Genomic DNA, 18732 nt, shown 5'->3' with positions numbered 1-18732 from the left:
GAGGGCGGTGTGTGTGTGTGTGTGTGTGTGCGGGTCAACAGAATGGGGCTGTGAATCCTGTGTGCCTCTGAATCCTCTGGGTGGGTGGTCTGTCTCTCTCTCTCAGCTCTCTCTCTCAGCTCCCTCGCCTCCCCTCCTCTCTCCCCAACACCTCCAAGAAGGAACGATTAGCTCATCCACTGGGCCAAGGCCGGCCCCAGTGCCTGGACTCTGATGTGACGATAAGTGGCCCCGGGACCTGGCCAGGGGACATACTCAGGCCTGGATTAGCTAGATGGCTAACAGACTCCTGTGTCCTGTCATTGTGCCAAACCTGGCCAGTCAACACAAGGACAATCTAGACCTGGCTAAACCAGACTTGCCACAAGCAGGCCAGGCCAGACCAGATCAGTCCAGGAGAATCCAGATACCAGACTAGGCTGCAACCGGCCAGATCAGACTAGGCCAAGCTGCACGTGAGGTGCTTCTGGTGGCCCTCTCTGAGGCACTCTGGAGGCTGTGTGGCAGTTAACACTGATCCCCCTGCTGATCACCTCCAGCACGGAGAAGTAAACTGTTATAAATGAACCAAGCCTCTGCGACAAGGCTCCAAGGCTCTGACACACACACGCCTAATCAACACACACATGCGTCACTCCCTTCCTTTCCACAGACTCGCCATCATACACCCACTGTTCATAAGAACCCGGCAGTTTGTCTATCCACACACTCAAAACCCTCATTAGGAACAAATTACAAACCCTAGAAGAACACAGCATGAAAATCAATTTAAACCTTATACTGTATCACACCCACATTCGACCATCTACTTATTGACTGCTCATGTTCATTAGGCCCTTACATACCTAGTCTCACCTCTACAGTTTCCACTACCTTATGGTAATGATTTACACTAGAGATCTGAGATCCGAGAGCTCAGTCTTTAAACCTCACTCATAATCAAAGTAAACATTTTTTATAAAAGCTAGATTGGTGGTAAATGGGTAATTGTTTTACTGCATTGGATACAAAGCAAACATATTTTTGAAATACTTGGTATCTCTCATTTACCACTTCAGTTTAGGCCACAATTCAACCAATTGAATTTAAAATTGGGAAGGAAGGAGCTTTCCCTTGTTAATGGGGACATCTAGTGGGAAATAAGTGTCATTGACCATGGCTCCACCTGCATGCACCTGCTATCATGAACATGGCAGTGTACTTCTGCTGCACTGTCTACCAGCTGTAAGGCAATTGGCCTTATTATCCAATAAAGCCCTTCTTTAAAAAGCTCTAATTTAAACTTTGTTTGGTTCGTTTTCATGTCCTGTCAGTCCTACATTTTGCAGCCACGTTGCACTTTACATGTTCTCCCTCAAGACATGAGGAGACACGGGCCAAAACCCAGATGAGGAGGCACCTGTCTCATCAAGATGAAACAAGATGCCATGACCTTATGATACCATTGACCTTATCATCCAGTATGATGGAAGACATGGGCGTTGGATGTTCATTTGAAGGATGACAAAACTAAAAAGAAAGTCTGTGACCAAGTTCCTCTTTCCTTGTTTCACCATGTCATTGCCAGAGAGGTGGGTCCACTTTTGAGCTCATTTGCAAGGTATCGCAATACACACTGGAAGGAACACAGTGTCCTTACAGGCAGCAGCATCTTCAACCTTCTTATCTGGTACTACATGAGAGCACCTGCTAACTGAAAAAATGCACCTGGTTTTGTATCTCCTTATCTTGGGTAAGCTACTGCTTAAAGGCTTTCAGGTCTGTGCCAGTAGCACTGGATGCAGTTTGATATAGATATGGGTTCTGGGAGTTTGATGTGTGATGGTTTTGGTGGGTTCAAGTGCTGCTTTGTTTATTTAGTCGTTAATTCAATAGATTTACTCCTAATTTTCTTATTGTACCTTGCGTTTTATATGGTGAAAATGTGCTTGGTTTAATCAAAGATGTGTCAAAGATGACACTTTTCCTTAAAAATATTTTCAGTTCATGTACATATTTATGATATATGATCATTTGTTTGTGGGTATTTAACTGTGCTGTACTGTATGTCCAGGTTCTGGCCTGCCTTCTGCCACGGCACAGGCCAATATGACCAGTCCACCTGTAAATCAGTCTTCAACACCAGCTAACACCATGGATACAGCTTACAATACAGATGTTGGCTCCACACTCTCACCTGACCCAGGATCAAACAGCACGCACCTAAACTCTACACTCTCTGGTAAGAACAGCTGACCTGGGATCTTTATAGGCCAGTCTAATGTGTGTATAATGTGAATGTGATGCTGTAACATTCCCTTCATTCAAACCTGACACAGATGACACTACAGCGCACGCTAATTACAGCAACGCTACTAACAGCTCTATGGTCACAACTCCTATTTACACGCCTACCATGACCACAGTTGCCCCAGTACCACCAAATACACCTACCCCAACTAAAAGAGGTGAGTTGAGCAATCCCCCTCAGGAACCATTTATCATACTTGTCATGCCCCTTGCTAGTTTACACTGGTGGTTGGCTGTGCATCGCGTGGTTGTATTAAAACATTTTGGTACACAGTGGTAGCCAGTAGCGCTGCTGTATGTTTGGTGTCTGTATTTGTGAAAGGCAGGGGAAGAATGAGGAACCACAGGGCAGGATGTGACTGCACCATGCAAGGGATTTCCGATTTAGATGTGTCAGTTTGGTCCGCATCTATTCTGATTCTGATCTCTACTGATTAAAATGATGTATGTGTTTTTGGAAGAACTTCTTCCAAAGCCAAGCCATATGACGCCCACCAGTCCATACACAAGCAACGGCACCGGTAGGAGATTCTGTATTTTCATATACTATCAAAGTGTGTACAACAAACGTTCTTCTCTTTAAACTTGGGGAAAAGCCTGTGATGTTTATTCCTTTGTTTTACCACTTATCAATTGTCATTCACAACCTGTCACTCTTAACTTCTCCAGTCACTGTCATCATCATCCTACTCATCATTGCTGGTCTAGTAATTGGTGCTGCATGTTTCCTCTCACGGAAGAGGTCAAGGGTGAGCACATCCACTAGCCAACTCCTTTAAATGACATATTCCAACACAACTTGGCCACAAAGTGAACCATAAGTATTGAGATTAGTTTGGGTCTCACCAAAAGATCCCCCACACTGGGAGAAAAGCAAAAAGTTCTGATTTGAAAGTTATTAAGAAAAACCAGCTTGACTGTACAACATGGAGGGCAGCATTCACATGAGTGTGGATGTGACCTGGTTGCATGTGTTTGCAGCGGTACTCTGTAGACATGCGCTCGGGCAGACAAGAGGAGGCTGAGGTCCCCCTCAGCACCATGGAGCCCGAGGGCGCTGCCGACTCTTCGTCCAGGAACGGTGAGGTCACCCTTTGAGAGTTACATTTAGTCATTTAGCAGACACTCTTATCCAGAGCGACTTACAGTAAGGACATTCTCCCCGAGGCAAGTAGGGTGAAGTGCCTTGCAGGTCTTTTTTTACATCTACTGTTACTAGTACAAACTGCTGTTCACAACATAACAACAACCTTCAAACCTCCTCCCTCCTTTACCCCCAGGCATGCAAACCTTTGCTGGTGCTACCGCCGGAGCCAAAGACCCCACCCCGACGACTGACGCTAAGAAAGGGGAGGAAGAGAAGGGTGAGAGAGGTTCATCTTCATCCGGGGATGTCTAACAGTCAGGACCTACTGAGCAGTATAGTACAGTGACAAAAAAGCAGCCTAAGAGCACAGTCTCTGTTCAGAATTAGGTGTAGAGTGATTATTTTGGGTTCTGTGTCCTTTGGTTTCCTCTTTCGCAAAGGGTTACACTTTAGCATGAGAAGAGAAGGAAGCTACTGCAACTATGTTCGTAATCCATTGGCATGTTCACTGGCCATGCAGAGAAGCTCTAACTAAATATATTTTCCCTTACAATACCTAATGACGATATTATTTTCCATTCTAGTAGCTTTTGCTGTACATTTTTGTGGAAATTGAATTTCAACCAGAACCAGTTCAAATGTGTTAATGTTTTGCACTCTTTGTAATATCCTATTTTCTTCACGTCCCCAAAACCACAAACCTGTGACATGTTAGTTCTCTTTTGTCGAGAGACAGAACAGGCACGACACAGTACAGTCCGAGACACACAGTATCAAATATTCATTTAATTCAAGATCAAGGACATCATGTCATGCAAGACAAACAGACCACATTGTAGAACCAGAACATGTCTGGGTGAAGGTGTATGGGTAGGAAGAACAAAATGGATGAAGAAGAAGGATGGTGCCAGGATGGCTGTTACGTACACTGTCTTTAGTGTGTAGGCACCTTAACTAGTACCGCATACCGCGTCACGACCCCCCACAGAGGGTGTGATTGTGTGACAGATTAATTTCACCACATAATGAGTCATTCTCTATTTAAAGATAGAGAGCTGCTTCATGTTTATTCCTGTTTCTAATCAGACAGGATGTGGACAATGTACTTCACCCTTGCATCTCACATGATGCAAGCAGATCCGAGAAATACTTTTAAAAGGGATGCAATTCTAGTTCTCAACACATGGTGGAACAGGAATTCAAGAGAATGCACATTGGAGTCTAGAGTCATCGATATGTTGGTCACAACCGCAGCTTTTTTAGCAATGGATTGCATTGATGTTCTTATTTTATCAACAAGACTAGTGATGGTTTTGTGAAGATATTATGTTTCAGCTAGGTACAGCATTATGCAGCGTGTAGATGTACATACAACACCACCAACTATCCTGATAAAGATGAATTGCTGGCTTTTTAAATGTTTATCTTATACTATATGTGTTACATCCAAACAATCGACAAAAGCACAGGACAATAAACAACGTTGTGCTGTAGGTCTTTCTAAACTACAACTGTCCTGGAATCCATTCCATTGTAACAGTTTCAAATTGATCGAAAACACAGTCATTATGTAAAGGGTAATTCCTTCTTTTTTCCCTTTGTGTTTGACTGTACTTTTGACTGTATTAAAAAGTGTTTTAAATCAGGAAGTGAAGGATCAAATTCAGATGTTTCTCAATGGTCTTCCAAGAGGAGAGTTACTATGTCAGTCATGTCTTAGCATGTCTGTCTGCCCTGGGCAATACTCATACTGTGGAGATGGTCAGTTTGGATGACTGGTTGTAAAGATACCCATCCCCCCCAATGCATTTTTCCTCCATTCTTTCTCCTTCAGGTGTGGAGGGAGAGAGAGAGAGATATTGGGTGTGACCCTTTTATGTGCGAATTATGTGATGAGTGTGTGCATTGGCCTTGTTTGTCCAGTGAGTCTATTAGTACAGACCCAAACAAGGGTTAACGTGGTGGGGATTATTTACATCCGTGTGCTGCACTACAAGTCAAGTGATTTATTATCAAACGCACAGTATCATTCATAATAGTGTATAAAGTAATTCTGAACAATGAAGTTTGTGTGACATGACAAGCAATAGCTATATACTGGTATGAAAGGAAAATAAATATTAATTTAAATCACTAGCAGTGAAAAAAAGTTTTCCGCACTTACCGCAAAAATAGCAGTAGCCTAAAGGCATTTCAAAAGAGGAAATATGGACAAGAATAGCAAAACATGCACCAAGACACTAGAAGCAAAAATAGCACTAAGAAATTAGGAAGGCTTTGCAAAGGCTTTCTCAAACTGCTTCCTGTAAGATCAGCAAGGCAGAAAAAGGAAATTGCTAACTTACTTACTCCATTTGTTAATTTCTTCATATTCTGCTACGTTTCTATTCTGCTTGTGAAAGCATCTCAAACACACAGTTGGGGCAAGGGGGGGGGGGGGGGGGTGGAGGGAGGGGGGGGAGGGAGGGGGGGTTGCTAGGGAGGCACCCTACCACCTGTAGTACAGAAGTAGAAAAATCCCCTCACTTCCTTCCATCCTGTCTCCTCTCCTCCCTCTCTGTCCTCACCCCATCCCTCCAGCCCCTCCGGTCATAATGAGGGGGTGACCTTGCTTTCCCACAGCCTCCAACAGCTGTGTGGCTGGGACTCTCTCTGGGCTAGTCCTTTATGGCTGGGACTCTCTCTGGGCTAGTCCTTCATGGCTGGGACTCTCTCTGGGCTAGTCCTTCATGGCTGGGACTCTCTCTGGGCTAGTCCTTCATGGCTGGGACTCTCTCTGGGCTAGTCCTTCATGGCTGGGACTCTCTCTGGGCTAATCCTTCATGGCTGGGACTCCCTCTGGGCTAGTCCTTCATTCCACCCCATCATTGTATCATAACCATCCAGGACCCACGTCTGGTTTGGCACAGGAGAAATCCCCTCTTCACAAAGACAGACAGACACACACACACACACACACACACACACACCCACACACGCACACACACACACACACACACACACACACACTGTAGGCAGAACCACTTGAGTGCAGGTGCTTAGATTGAGGATGCTGTTATTACATGGCAGCTAATGACAAAGCATGGTAGGTTTCAGTAGTACATCTGACTTGCCTCATTGGTGGAAATCACTGTTAGGGTGTGAAGGTGAAAACTATGTTGTTGACTGGACTTTTACAGAGATTCAAAATTATAGGGGTGAGTATGGTTCTTTGTTCATAGGAAGATAAAACATTGTTGAAAAATGATAGGTTGTTTTTGAGTAATTCTGATTATGCTGTGCATTTAGTTTCAGTGCATACAATAAGTGAGTTGCAAAGTTTATTCTGAGCAATAACCTGATATAATCTCATTCTTTGACAGTGGATGCAGACAAACCAGCCAATGACTCTGTTCCTGACCCAAGCCCAGCCTCAAGCCCAGCCCCAAGCCCAGCCCCAAGCCCAGCCCCAAGCCCAGCCCCAAGCCCAGCCCCAGGTACCCCTGAGGGGGACAAACCAGGAGAGCAGGCCCATGTGGAGGAGACCCAAGTGAAGAAGACTGACAATGAGCTCAAATCCAGCCAGACCTCTGAGTCACTGAAAGAGCCCCCCAATGTAAACAATTCCATGAACGGACCCGCTGGTTAGTATTGGTCAATACCATAGTCAACATCTATATAAATAGTCAATTCTCGTTTGTTTCCATGGTAACAGGTGAAGCAATCAAGCCGTATGGTTTTATTTATCAAAATGTTTTACTGATAGTATCTGGATACAGATAATGAGAGTAAGTTGATTTGTGTGTGTGTGTGTAAATACACACACACACGTTCACACACACGTACGCACATCATCTCGCTCAGGGTTAAAAGTTTACACAGTGGTAGCCAGTAGCGCTGCTGTATGTTTAGCATGCTTCACCCTGGGGGTTGACATTATAGCACAGGATGGTGTGAGTGCGACAGCTCCCAGACTTTGTCCATATTCTATGACTAACACTTGGTCAGCTCGTGTTTCAACAGTTTCCCCCCTGTAATTAAGCAATGGAGTCTGTACCAACACCTTAACTGTCACCCGCTATTTTTCCAAGAGAAAGAATGAGTGCTCTGCCCTTTTGGAATGCAGCATTACATCGTTCAAGTCACTTACTGTAGCGCCGCCACCAACTATGAGGGAGTCAGATGGCTGAGCGGTTAGGGAGTCGGGCTATTTATCAGAAGGTTGTTGGTTCGATTCCCGGCCGTGCAAAAATGACGTTGTGTCCTTGGGCAAGGCACTTCACCCTACTTGCCTCGGGGAGAATGTCGCTGTACTTACTGTAAGTCGCTCTGTATAAGAGCGTCTGCAAAATGACTAAATGTAAATGTAAACTATGGTGAAAGTCAGCCCGGAGCATGCATGGCTGAAACACTCATGGCTGATGGTGTTGGCCGTGACAGGGCCATCGTTAGCAGCGTGTGTGTGTGTTAGGGTCATCTCCTCTCACTGAGAACATGTCATGGAGGTCATTACAAGAGAGAGAAGGAGAACTCCAGATGGCCTTTTCCCTCTCTCAACGCTCTTTCAAAGCTTGGAATGTGGATGCCGCCATCAGTACGGAGGACTACAGTGTGGCTGTGTCAGTTTGGCGCCTGTTACTGTCCTTCTACTGTACTTATGGGGTACACTGAATGCCTCTGTGCACTTGGGTCAGCCACTTTCTATTACATCTCATTATAGTGCTCACTACAGCACTCACTTATTATGGAACTCCCCCTATACTTATTATAGAACGCCTCAATGTCCATCTTTTCCGTCACTTCAATCAGAGTTTTGTTGAATTTTTCGAGTTCCATCTCCTTGTTTCCCCATCATGAATCCCCTGTCTTTCCTGAACAGGAGAGAGGCAGCGCCGTAGCTTCTCCCAGATCCCCCAGGACAACCCGGTGTGAGGTCCACCCCTCCTCCCCTCTCTTCTGCAGACGCGGAGAACCAAGGTGAGCCTTCTACAGAGCTGGACCCCCAGACAACCCTCCCCTTTTTGCCCCCACACCCCCGCCACCACCTCCATCCCACCACCCCTCAGCTGCAGCTGCTGGACCACTTACCCAGCTCAGGTGTTGGTAAACGGAGAGCCCAGTCCCCAACCTCCACTGGTTTCCACGGCCGCAAACGACTTCTGGTCGCCATCGTGTTACAGGACGCCCATCCAGAATTGACGTCGATTATAAATAGGACGTGAGCACCAAATTGACTCATACTGCAGGTTATTAACATGTGGTTATCTATATTGCCCCCCCCCCCGCCCTTGTCTTCATAAATCATCTAAATCATGTTTCAGGACATGGATGTATTATTACTCTCTCTGAATGCTAGCTGTGGAGATATTCCCGAAGAGATGTCTGGTTCTTGTGTGGTTGCTGAGGTTCCGTCTCATTGCCGGTCATAACATATTGCTTTTTAATGGAATTTGTATACAGCCACATTATGTTTCACCCCTATGCAAGATGCAAAAAGTGTCATTATATTCAAGATCCACTGTATTCAAGTTAGTTATTTCTATATCTTTTTTTTATCTTTGATTAGTGGGTAATAATTCCCATAATATCAAGACTCAACCATCATTCATCACTGTACATTTCCCCAGTGCTCTGTCCTTCTGACTACTCATACGACTACTCATACCTTGGCCTCTTCTCATTCCTTAATGTCATTTCTTGTTAACATCCTGAGAGATTCCCCCCGCTGCACCTTCTTTGCCACTCTCCGTCAAATCATCGTCCCCTTCGGGATGTTCTCGTCTGCTGCACCTGTGCTGTGGTTTGCGCTCAGAAGCTTGCCGCACCGAGGCCCTCAAGGCCCGAGGAATTCCCGCCGCTCTAAGCAGCCGATGATGGGCCCTGATCTCAGGCCGTGTTAGCAGTCACGGTTTCCGTCCCTTTTCACAAAAAGCCCTGACCCTTAGAAATCCCTGGAATCCTCTGTTGTCAGAATTGTCCGCAGTGATTATAATGTATCTGTCTTTTACACCTCACCTCCTCTGTAACTTCTAATCTACTATTTCGTAGGTTAAAGAAGGCCTTCCCTTCGATGCCCCTCAAAATGATTACGTTTTGTGAATTTCATAATTGTTTAGTTATTCTTTTTTCTTTTCGGGGGGGGGGGGGGGTGATTGTTGTAGAACAATGAGCTGTGGACAGGCATCTCAGTCACAGTATTTGGTCCTGTTCTGTGACCAGTGACAGATGTTGCCCACTCAGCATACCTTGACAAACCTGTCCTGACAGGGTCTAAAGCCCATTGTGTGGCGCTGCGGTCAGGGATTGAGTGTCGTGGTCCGTCAGGGTATGGAAAGACTAACCACTTGTAGGCTGAGACACTGCCATTCCCTGGATATCTCTCTCTCTGGCCTGTGATGTCACGTCCCCTCACTTTATAAATGACAGCAAGGGTGACAGAAAACAGTTAAGGATCTGGAAAGGTAAGACACACAAAAGTTTGGTGCCATGACATGGACATAGCCTTGGTGTTGCGCAACACTTTGTCGTCGTCCCCACTTCCCCCTCCCCCCACACCCACCTACCTCCCCAACATGGACCACCAGCACCACCCTGCCTCTGCACCGACCCCTCTTAATGGGGGGGGGGGGGGTTTGTGTGGCAGCCTGTGGCGCCATCCTGTGAGAAGAAAGGTCAGGTTTCCCCAACCCCCTCTTCTTGTCCTTCTCCACAGGCCACGCTGGGTGAAGGGATTAGGAATGTGTTGCACGGGGGTGGTCAGTGGGTGGGGGTCAGATAAGTCGGAGCGGAGCAAAGGAAGCTGTTTAGGAGAAGCACAGGTTTACTCTCAAGAATATGTACCAGACAAACACCTTTTGTAGACCATCGAGTCGCGCACAGGCAGACACACAGGAAAGACCACCTGCAGCGCACACAAAGGCCACTCATGCACCATTTCAGGACAAGTTACAACTTCAGAGAAAGTCCTGTTATTTAAACTATTTTTTTTTAGAACGATTGTATGCTGTAATTACAATCATTGTCTTTTGACCACCATTATTAGTCAGACTAGACACAGATGACGCTAGACCCGAGTCGTCCTCTTAGAGGGGGCTGTGTACGGTGTCACCTAACGATGGACATTGAAGATGTCTGTCATATACACATTACGCTTGGTTAAGTTATATTTATTCAACTCTTAAGTGTAGGAACTGTAGAACAAGTAGAACTACAAAATGAAAAATGTTGACAAAAGTTATTTAACATGAGTAATGTGCTAATGTAAGCATAAAAAGGGACATTTTAAAATTAATTACTACTTAATTTGTCAGTGTGAATTATGATCGACTTTAAACATAACTCTGTATATATAAACTAACACTAATTGGCCTTGGGAATGTCCATAAACTTTTGCAAAGTCAAGACGGTCCACGTTTCTTGAACTCCAGCAGATTATTGATATGGTGTCGAGTTTCGTGCTTGAGGAGTTATGGATCCCCTTTGCAAAAGCTACATTATTTATAAGAGAGAGAGAGCCACTGATATGCCCACGGTGGACTTTATTGAGCTTGGAAGGGGTGAGAAAGATATTAACGACAGAGGCGGTCACTGATATCGAGTTCGGCCTGAGAGAAACTGACTTGAAAGCTTGTCCGCGTAACTCACAGTTTGGTACTTATGCATGTCTTAAAAAGTCGTAACGTAAAACCATTATGAAAAACGGAATGAGTCCTGCCTTTTGAAAAGGTTGAGTCAGCTGTACAGAGAAGCAGGAGATACCAGAACAGGAGAACCACTTATCAATCACACCTGGTTTAGGCAGAGGATGAGCACGATGGAGAAGGAACTTGAAAGGGCCCCAACCAGATAATGGACGTGGGGCTGACAGCTCATAAAGCAGTATAATTAGACCTGGAGCTTAGGGGGTATGATTTTCCAATCTGCGGGAAGAGAGGCTTTCATGTCTGAGGCCAACACTGCAGGGAAAGCCTTCCACGGACATCGGAGGGGTGCAAGGGAGCCTCGTAAATCTCTCTGGAATAATGACAGACGCTGTGGTGCTTACCTGTCTGACTGTGGGATACCCCACCCTCCGAGAGAGAGGGAAAGAACAGGTAAGGGAAAGAGGGAGAGAGAATGTAGCAAGGAGACAAGCCTAGTAATTAGCATGAGCAATTTCATTAGATGGCATGCTCATACAATGAGAAAGGACTTGCTGGTTCAGAGACAGGACACCACTGTAAGGGTCAAAAGTCAGTTTTGTCGGAAAGCCTGTGTGTGTTTACGGTGGGCTGGCAGAGGAGGAGGTGTGGAGACAGAGGAAGGTTCATCTCAGTAATAACAGTGACTGGAAGCTTCCTGGATGCGAGGTTTGATGTGGCTTAGATGAGCCTCTGTTATTTTACCTGGACATCTTTACACACATTCACATGTACACACATGCCCACACATGATGTGTGTGTGTGTAGGTGTGTGTGTGTGTGTGAGAGAGTTTGTAAAGCAGATGATATGACACAGGCCCAACTCTGCCACATCAAACATCACATTCAGGAAGCTACATACACACTTACACAAACCATAAACTTTATAACAGGGAGGGACTGATGGAAAAGCAAGCTGGGACGCCCCTCTCACTCCCCCAGGGCAGAAGCAGCTGTTGGAGGCTGATCCCAGACCAGACCCTACTGTACATTTAGGTATAATTCTACTGTAGCTCTTCCACGAGAATTCTGATAGGATCGTGGACCTGGGAAAATGTGTTTGTTTAAAGTTGTCATGCAGTGCCAACATTGTTGGTGACGTTGATTTTGACTGGAATATTCAGTAATTGGCAATGGCAGTACCATTGAGACAGAATAGAATGTGGATCCTGGCCTAACAACAGGGCATCTTTAACCTCCAGCCTCCTGTAGAGTCCAGAGAGTTGGGATCATTATGCTATTGTCCATGAATCTATTTTTATCATGGGCCATGTAACACAATACCAGGAATACTTACTGTACAGACAGTTTTCAATGGAGAATTAAGTCATGTTATCACTGAGAATTCATTTTAGATCATGTTACATGTAGTTCATCATGGTTACAATTGCATAGCTGGCATCACTTATTATGGCTCCATAGAAACAAGAATAAGCCATGTTTTGATAACATTAACATACGTTATCCTGCAATGTGAGACATTTGAAATATAATAAGGTTTCAGTGTTGATAGTATTTAACCTGTCTGCGTTCCACACTATAGCCTGATGCCATACTATTAAATCTCCTGACTGGGTTTAATGTGCCAGAGTGGTAAGCACTCTTGTAACTATATTCGTGTTGTGCGTTCTTATGTTCTTAGAACAAAGCTCTACTTCGCAGACGAGGCAATGTTGATACTGTGGATCCTGTAGAATCCTGATATCATGATAAACTGACTTCTGACTGACTGAGGAGACATGTAATCTGATAATTATAGCAATTGTAAAAGGAACACAACAGCGCTATACAAAATGTGTTTGTTGTAAACAGCGTAAAACATTTAAGCAACCTATAATTTCCCAAGTTAGAACACACTCTCCTTCAAAACAGGCCCGCCTCCCTGTCTTTGTCCCGGCAGTGTGACATGACAGAGGCTTCCTTTGATGTTGATATTAACAGCATAAAGTCCTCAGACACACCATTTACGCATGCACACACACACACACACACACACACACACACACACACACACACACACACACACACACACACACACCAGACCAGAGAAACACCAGAGTACATTTAAGGTGCCAAGCTACATTAGTCAGTCACAGGCTTTTGATTTCCCTGTAAATCCTCACACCTTCTTTGTTTGTCACTGTTTTTACTGTCAACCCATCTAGGTTCGTAACATGATAAGTGGGAGTGGGGGTAAGTGGGAGTTTTTGATACTATTTATATATCTATCCATATATATGGATAGATATATATATATATATATACAGTATATATATATATATATATATATATATATGCAGCATGGGGTGCATATTCACCTCTAGCAGGGTCTTCCTACAACACCCGCTATCCAGCTGTCCAAGCGACCTGGCTGTCCTTAACAGTCAGACGTATTTGGAAAGTCTAAATATGTCTGAATGCGTGGGTGAATTTTAAAGTCGGACTCCTAAGGTTGTTCATTTACCCATTACAAATATACACAAGAGCTACAAATATACTCAGGAGCTGACCTTCCTGTAAGCGTTGGTGCTGTTGTGACCTGGTCACAACCTTTTTGCTTTTGTTCGACATGTCTTTCCCAGCGTTCAGTAAAACTTTCATGTATTTTAGATGCCATAGCCACACACCCACAACCGTTAGTAGTGCCCGGCAACATAGCAATACTTTTTATCACTTGTGTGTCAGAGGTCATGGTAACTATGGTGTCATATTCCCCCTTGTGAAAATTCTAATAAAGTAACCATAAAGCCACTCACCAGTGACAGGCATTTGCAATAAAAGACAATGAGTATATATATTTGATGTGTAACATGGGCCTTAAACTCACCTTGAATGGTCGTTTAAATATAACGGTACTAAATATGGTTCGTTGACTTCTCAGGAAAACCATCATAGTGAACATCCTGTCATTTACATGCAAGAGAGAACAAGCAGAGATGACACCTAGATTGGTTTAACTTGTCTTGTTTTGAAACTTAGCCCCCATTGTGTGGTCATGGTTTGCCTTTGTGAAGGATACCGAGACCTTGACAAATGGGGTCAACTCAATCGAAGGGTTAGGGTTGGTAAGGGTCATACAAGGAAGTAATAACCAGACAGGAACCTATTTATCCTTCTCCTGTAGCCCTCGTTTAGGGAAATAGGCTTTTAGTAGCCTTGTCTTGTGTTATATATCAAATGTGGATGTGAAATTGAAATTGCATAAATCTGTTTCAAAACACTCTCAAACAAATTGAAACTTCTTCATTACTCCTGAAACTGCCACAAACCATCATTAAAACATTGGCAGCACTCAGAATGTACATCAGAGGTCTGATGCTTCTCTATATAATATGAGACCCAGTTCAAGTGCCAAACTTGTGACTCTTGCCCACATCACAAAGCAACTGAGTTTGTCTCCTTCCTGCTTGGGTTCCATGACCTTTAGAGTTCACCCTCCTTTGTGGACACTGAGTTATAAGGTCATGGGTCAGACCAAATGAGAGGGTACACACTGCCTGCAAGGAGGAGAGGGATGGGAACCCTTGTGTCAATCTCAAATCCCTTGCCATCTTACCTTGTCTGATCGAGCAGACTCCAGTGTCTGCTAGATCAGCTCCTTTAAAGGCAATGTCTATCATTCTGGTGAGAGGAATCCTTCCTTGCAGAGATCTTAGGGACACAAGCAGAAGAGCTTTAAGAGATTGTTTTTACATAAAGCAAAACCCTTGAGTGTTCACAGTTCTCTAGTAACCCATGCACACTCCACCCCTTTGACAAACATTGTAAGTGTGGAAACCCCTAACCTGTCAAGTCTATGTTTTAGTCGGTTTACATTTACATTTAGTCATTTAGCAGACTCTCTTATCCAGAGCGACTTACAGTAAATACAGGGACATTCCCCCGAGGCAAGGAGGGTGAAATGCCTTACCCAAGGACACAACGTCACTTTGCTTTGCACAGCCAGAATCGAACCGGCAACCTTCTGATTGGTAGCCTGATTCCCTAACCGCTCAGCCCCGGTTTACAAAAAGGTTCCAGCAAAGCTGTCACGGTTTCTCCTTGCCTCTCTCGTCCTTTTGCCCGTGCTGTGGCAGCTGCTTGCCGTATACCAAAACAGACAGTTATAGCGCTAGCCGTAGGCGCTACACACTACGCACATCCTTCAACAGAGGAAAAAAGAATGACAGGAGAGTGAGGGGATGAAGAATCGGGCCGTAGTTTGATATGCAATACGGAAATGGTGTTAGCACCTCGCTAACTTGTCAACAGATACCAGGTTCCATTGCTCTCTAAACATAGAACAACATAGGTTCAACATAGGCTTTGTCGATGGCTCCGGTCTTTGTCGTGGTCAGCCGGTGACATTGTCTGCAATGGCACCATGCTGGGTTGTCTGTCCTGTCCTAAGCATTACTGATGTACTTCAAGCTTTTTGTGCAAGTTGTTTTGAGGACATGTAACAGCAATGTTGTATTTTAGATCGATTACAAATGTTAGACACGTATAAGGCTTTGATTGATAGCTAATCTCCAAAAATCATTTGTCACATGACACCTTCTTAAGGTTGTCGGCAGTACTAAATGCAGGGCTATACTTTGTCTACGGACGAAAAAATCCCTCAGGGTGGGATTATCCAGATAAACACAGGAGATGGAGTCTGCTGAACACTGGATCATGGAAGTACCCAATCCTCTCAGTCCCTAGATCCCTGAAATGGCTTCTCAACACAGTGTGGGTGAGGTGACAGGAATGTTACTTGTTCACAAATCATCCCTTTTTGTTGTCAAAGAGCATCAGGTAAGCCAAAGAGATTTAGCCGTCAGTGGAACAAAAAGATTCTGCCTTCTCACTGGAAAGAGATCATACTCCAAACCAGCAGCCATTATCAAATTTATGCCATGTGACCTTGTGGTCTCCATCGTGAAGTCTATAGTATAATGGAATTGTTGTGTGCTGCTTGTGCCAGTGCATTCAATAGTATGTGGAACCCCACCTGGAATAGACCTGCCATCCCTTTGAGAATTGTGTTTTTATGTCTCATCATTCAATGTGGTTGTTTAAACATTCCTGGTCTGGGTCTTTTGGCCTGGTAGGGCTACTGTGATCTGGAGGGTTCTCAGTGAGAGACTGACAGTCACCTGCTCACACCACCTTAGCCAGGGATCAGGCTGTCATTCCTTGCATCAGCTGCAAACTGACAAGTCACACTGGCACGTGTTAATACGTGTCTTTCACTAGGCAGACAGAGTTTAGCTGAACTACTGTGTAGGTGGAGGAAGTATTCCTCCGAGAGACAGCTTTAGGAATGTAGCACCTTAATTATGCTTGTATGGAAGGGCTTTATTTAGTTGGAGAGGAGCAATGGGTAGATACATTTATAATATTGTCTACCCAGCATCAGGATTTGTGAGGAATTGTTCATTTTCAACCTCATACATTCTGTAGATATTAGTCATGTGATACCATATATATCATTATATTGGAGCCTTCTGGTCTGGGTTTGTACTGAAATGAGCTTTCACCCCAATAGCTTGATAATTTACTGCAGGGCTGCAAGCTCAGTATTGCTTTGACTTAAAATATTTGTATTACCTTGTTCTAAATGCCACTTAACCTTGTAGTTGTCAATCTATCAGATCAGATACATTTTTCAGTTCTGTTTTTTTCAACCCACTGTTTTTACACACACCCATACAATCTGAATTTGCCCCAAGACATTTACCAGACTTCACAGAATATTTGTACAAGCCTACAAGGTATTACTATAGTATCTAGCACAACAAGGCCCTAAAATTCACATTCTCTACATGTCTGTGTTTTTACGTAAGGATAGCTAGATAGATAGATAGATAGATAGATAGATAGATAGATAGATAGATATAGATGGATGGATAGATTGTTTGTAGATAGATAGTTTGATCCTACCAATGCAGGAAAAGAGAGCCAACTATATAATGACTTTGGATTTTTTGTTGTCCTTTTTGTTTTGAGTGTATAAGTATAGAGACAACAAGTATCCCTCAGACAGCAGGCCACACAGTTCAGCCTCAACATATTCTCCAGAGAGACGCTAAATCCCCCTTGGAATGCCCAGTCTTTCAGCAACTAGGTTTCTCCTCCACTGTGATAACCGGCCTCCACTGATGGCTATCAGCTCTTACGACCACAAGCGTAGCTCAGCCACTCTTTTGGCCGTGTGTGAGGGCTCACCTGCAACACGAGCCCTGCCTTGATAATCACATTAGGAGGACTCTGTTACCAATCCACTGTTCCAAACCAGTCCGTTTTATTGGATAGTTGGAGATTAACCCAGGTCAACGTTGAGGGTTTAACAGGTAGATATTGTGGCTTGGAGAACAAGAGACTCTTTTAGAAACATTCGACTGGAGTGAAAATGTGACGCTCAAACCCATTTAGTGCCTCAGCAGTTCTCAGATATGGAGAGTCCATTTGAAAATCCATGTGGAAAAGGTAGCATTAGTTATGACTGTACCTTAAGACATTGCAACAACAAGACAGGTGCCTTAAAGTGTATGCCAAATAGTCTTGCCACGCAAACAATTTGCTTGTGTTCAAAGCGAATATATCATGTGAACAATATCCTGAGTTGAACCCAAAGTGGAAGGCAGGGACACCTAGAGGGCATACCTCGTTTTACAGGACCTTGATGTCTTTTCATAAATAAGTGGTGGATTTAGTCAGGTAGACGTTCCCTCAAACAGATGTTTGAGGACAGAGATCAAAGGCCATGGCAAAGGTGTCACACGTACAGACATAGCAGAAGGTGCGGTGGAGGGCGAGGAAGCAGGAGACCGCAGGTCAGCTGACACAGGGACAAAAAGTTCCTGACATTTTGCTCTTTTCTCTTTTCAGAAGATGCGAAGAAAAACTCAAGAAGAAAAAAAATCTGGAACATCGCAATTATTCATCTGACTTGTGTGTATGTATCGATAAGGTTGCTTTTTATGAGCTATTGCCATAACTCACTCATCTTTAGACCAGCACTCTTGATCTTTTTACACTGTACATATTTGCAAGTAACAAGAAAACATTATTTTGGGATGAATTCTTTTTTTCTCTAAATGCTAAAATGTAAATGCCAGGTAGTGCTTAAATGCTTAAAGCATTAAAAAAAAAACGTTTTTAATTAACTGTATTTGCTGTGTGCATATTTCCATTAACCAATCCAACTTTTGTATTCATAAATTTTTATTAAAATGTCTCTGCTTAAGGCTGGTTATGCTTTTTTGTGTTATTTGTGTGCTGATAAATGAACAAGCTTCCTGTCTTTTAATCTCCATGCCCTAACCCAGTCAAATTAGCACCCATTTTGTAGCATCTGTAAAAGTAATCAACAAACCAATATTTTTATATCTACCTCAATTTACACAGTCTGACACTGTGTATTGTACACTGTCATCTAATTAACTAACACAGGCTCCAGGTGCATTAGCGTTAACGTAAAAGCATTAAAAGACAGGAATCCCCTGACAGCATGCCAACCACATTCCTGGGCCACGCTGATGAGGACCTGTAGTGCCTTCTCTCTTCAGCTTTTGGCTGGCCTGTTGTCCAGTAGCCAAGATATTATCTGTGCTAATAATAATCAAAAATATATCTTGGAAGGGGGATGGATGATGCCTTGTATCACCCCATTATCTTTCAGTTAACCAGATGGGTGATCTTCTTCAGGTTATGCATGGCCAGGACAGATAA

At 44.0% G+C, this 18732-nt stretch overlaps 1 protein-coding gene across 1 annotated transcript; it reads left to right on the top strand.

Moving 5' to 3' along the window:
- The first annotated feature begins 1617 nt into the window (after positions 1-1617).
- On the top strand, positions 1618-18241 carry LOC134033750 (uncharacterized). The gene is made up of 10 exons (XM_062478028.1): positions 1618-1732; positions 2054-2221; positions 2319-2447; positions 2751-2810; positions 2959-3038; positions 3271-3370; positions 3570-3653; positions 6739-6999; positions 8235-8332; positions 17890-18241. The coding sequence occupies exons 1-9, from the start codon at positions 1702-1704 to the stop codon at positions 8285-8287; spliced, it is 966 nt and encodes a 321-aa protein (XP_062334012.1). The 5' UTR covers positions 1618-1701; the 3' UTR covers positions 8288-8332; positions 17890-18241.
- Positions 18242-18732: the final 491 nt, after the last annotated feature.

This window comes from Osmerus eperlanus, chromosome 14 (assembly GCF_963692335.1).
Source record: "Osmerus eperlanus chromosome 14, fOsmEpe2.1, whole genome shotgun sequence".
NCBI classification, from domain to species: domain Eukaryota; kingdom Metazoa; phylum Chordata; class Actinopteri; order Osmeriformes; family Osmeridae; genus Osmerus; species Osmerus eperlanus.
Note: the sequence above shows the minus strand (reverse complement) of the source record. Positions and strands in the feature narration are given on the sequence as shown.

What these genes read in the sequence shown, in the direction of transcription:
- LOC134033750 (XM_062478028.1), top strand. Translation starts at nt 1,702, where the DNA reads ATGCACCTGGTTTTGTATCTCCTTATCTTGG. An exon ending in CCTAAACTCTACACTCTCTG is followed by an intron (nt 2,222 to 2,318) that starts GTAAGAACAGCT and finishes AACCTGACACAG; the next exon opens with ATGACACTACAGCGCACGCT. An exon ending in TTCCATGAACGGACCCGCTG is followed by an intron (nt 7,000 to 8,234) that starts GTTAGTATTGGT and finishes TTTCCTGAACAG; the next exon opens with GAGAGAGGCAGCGCCGTAGC.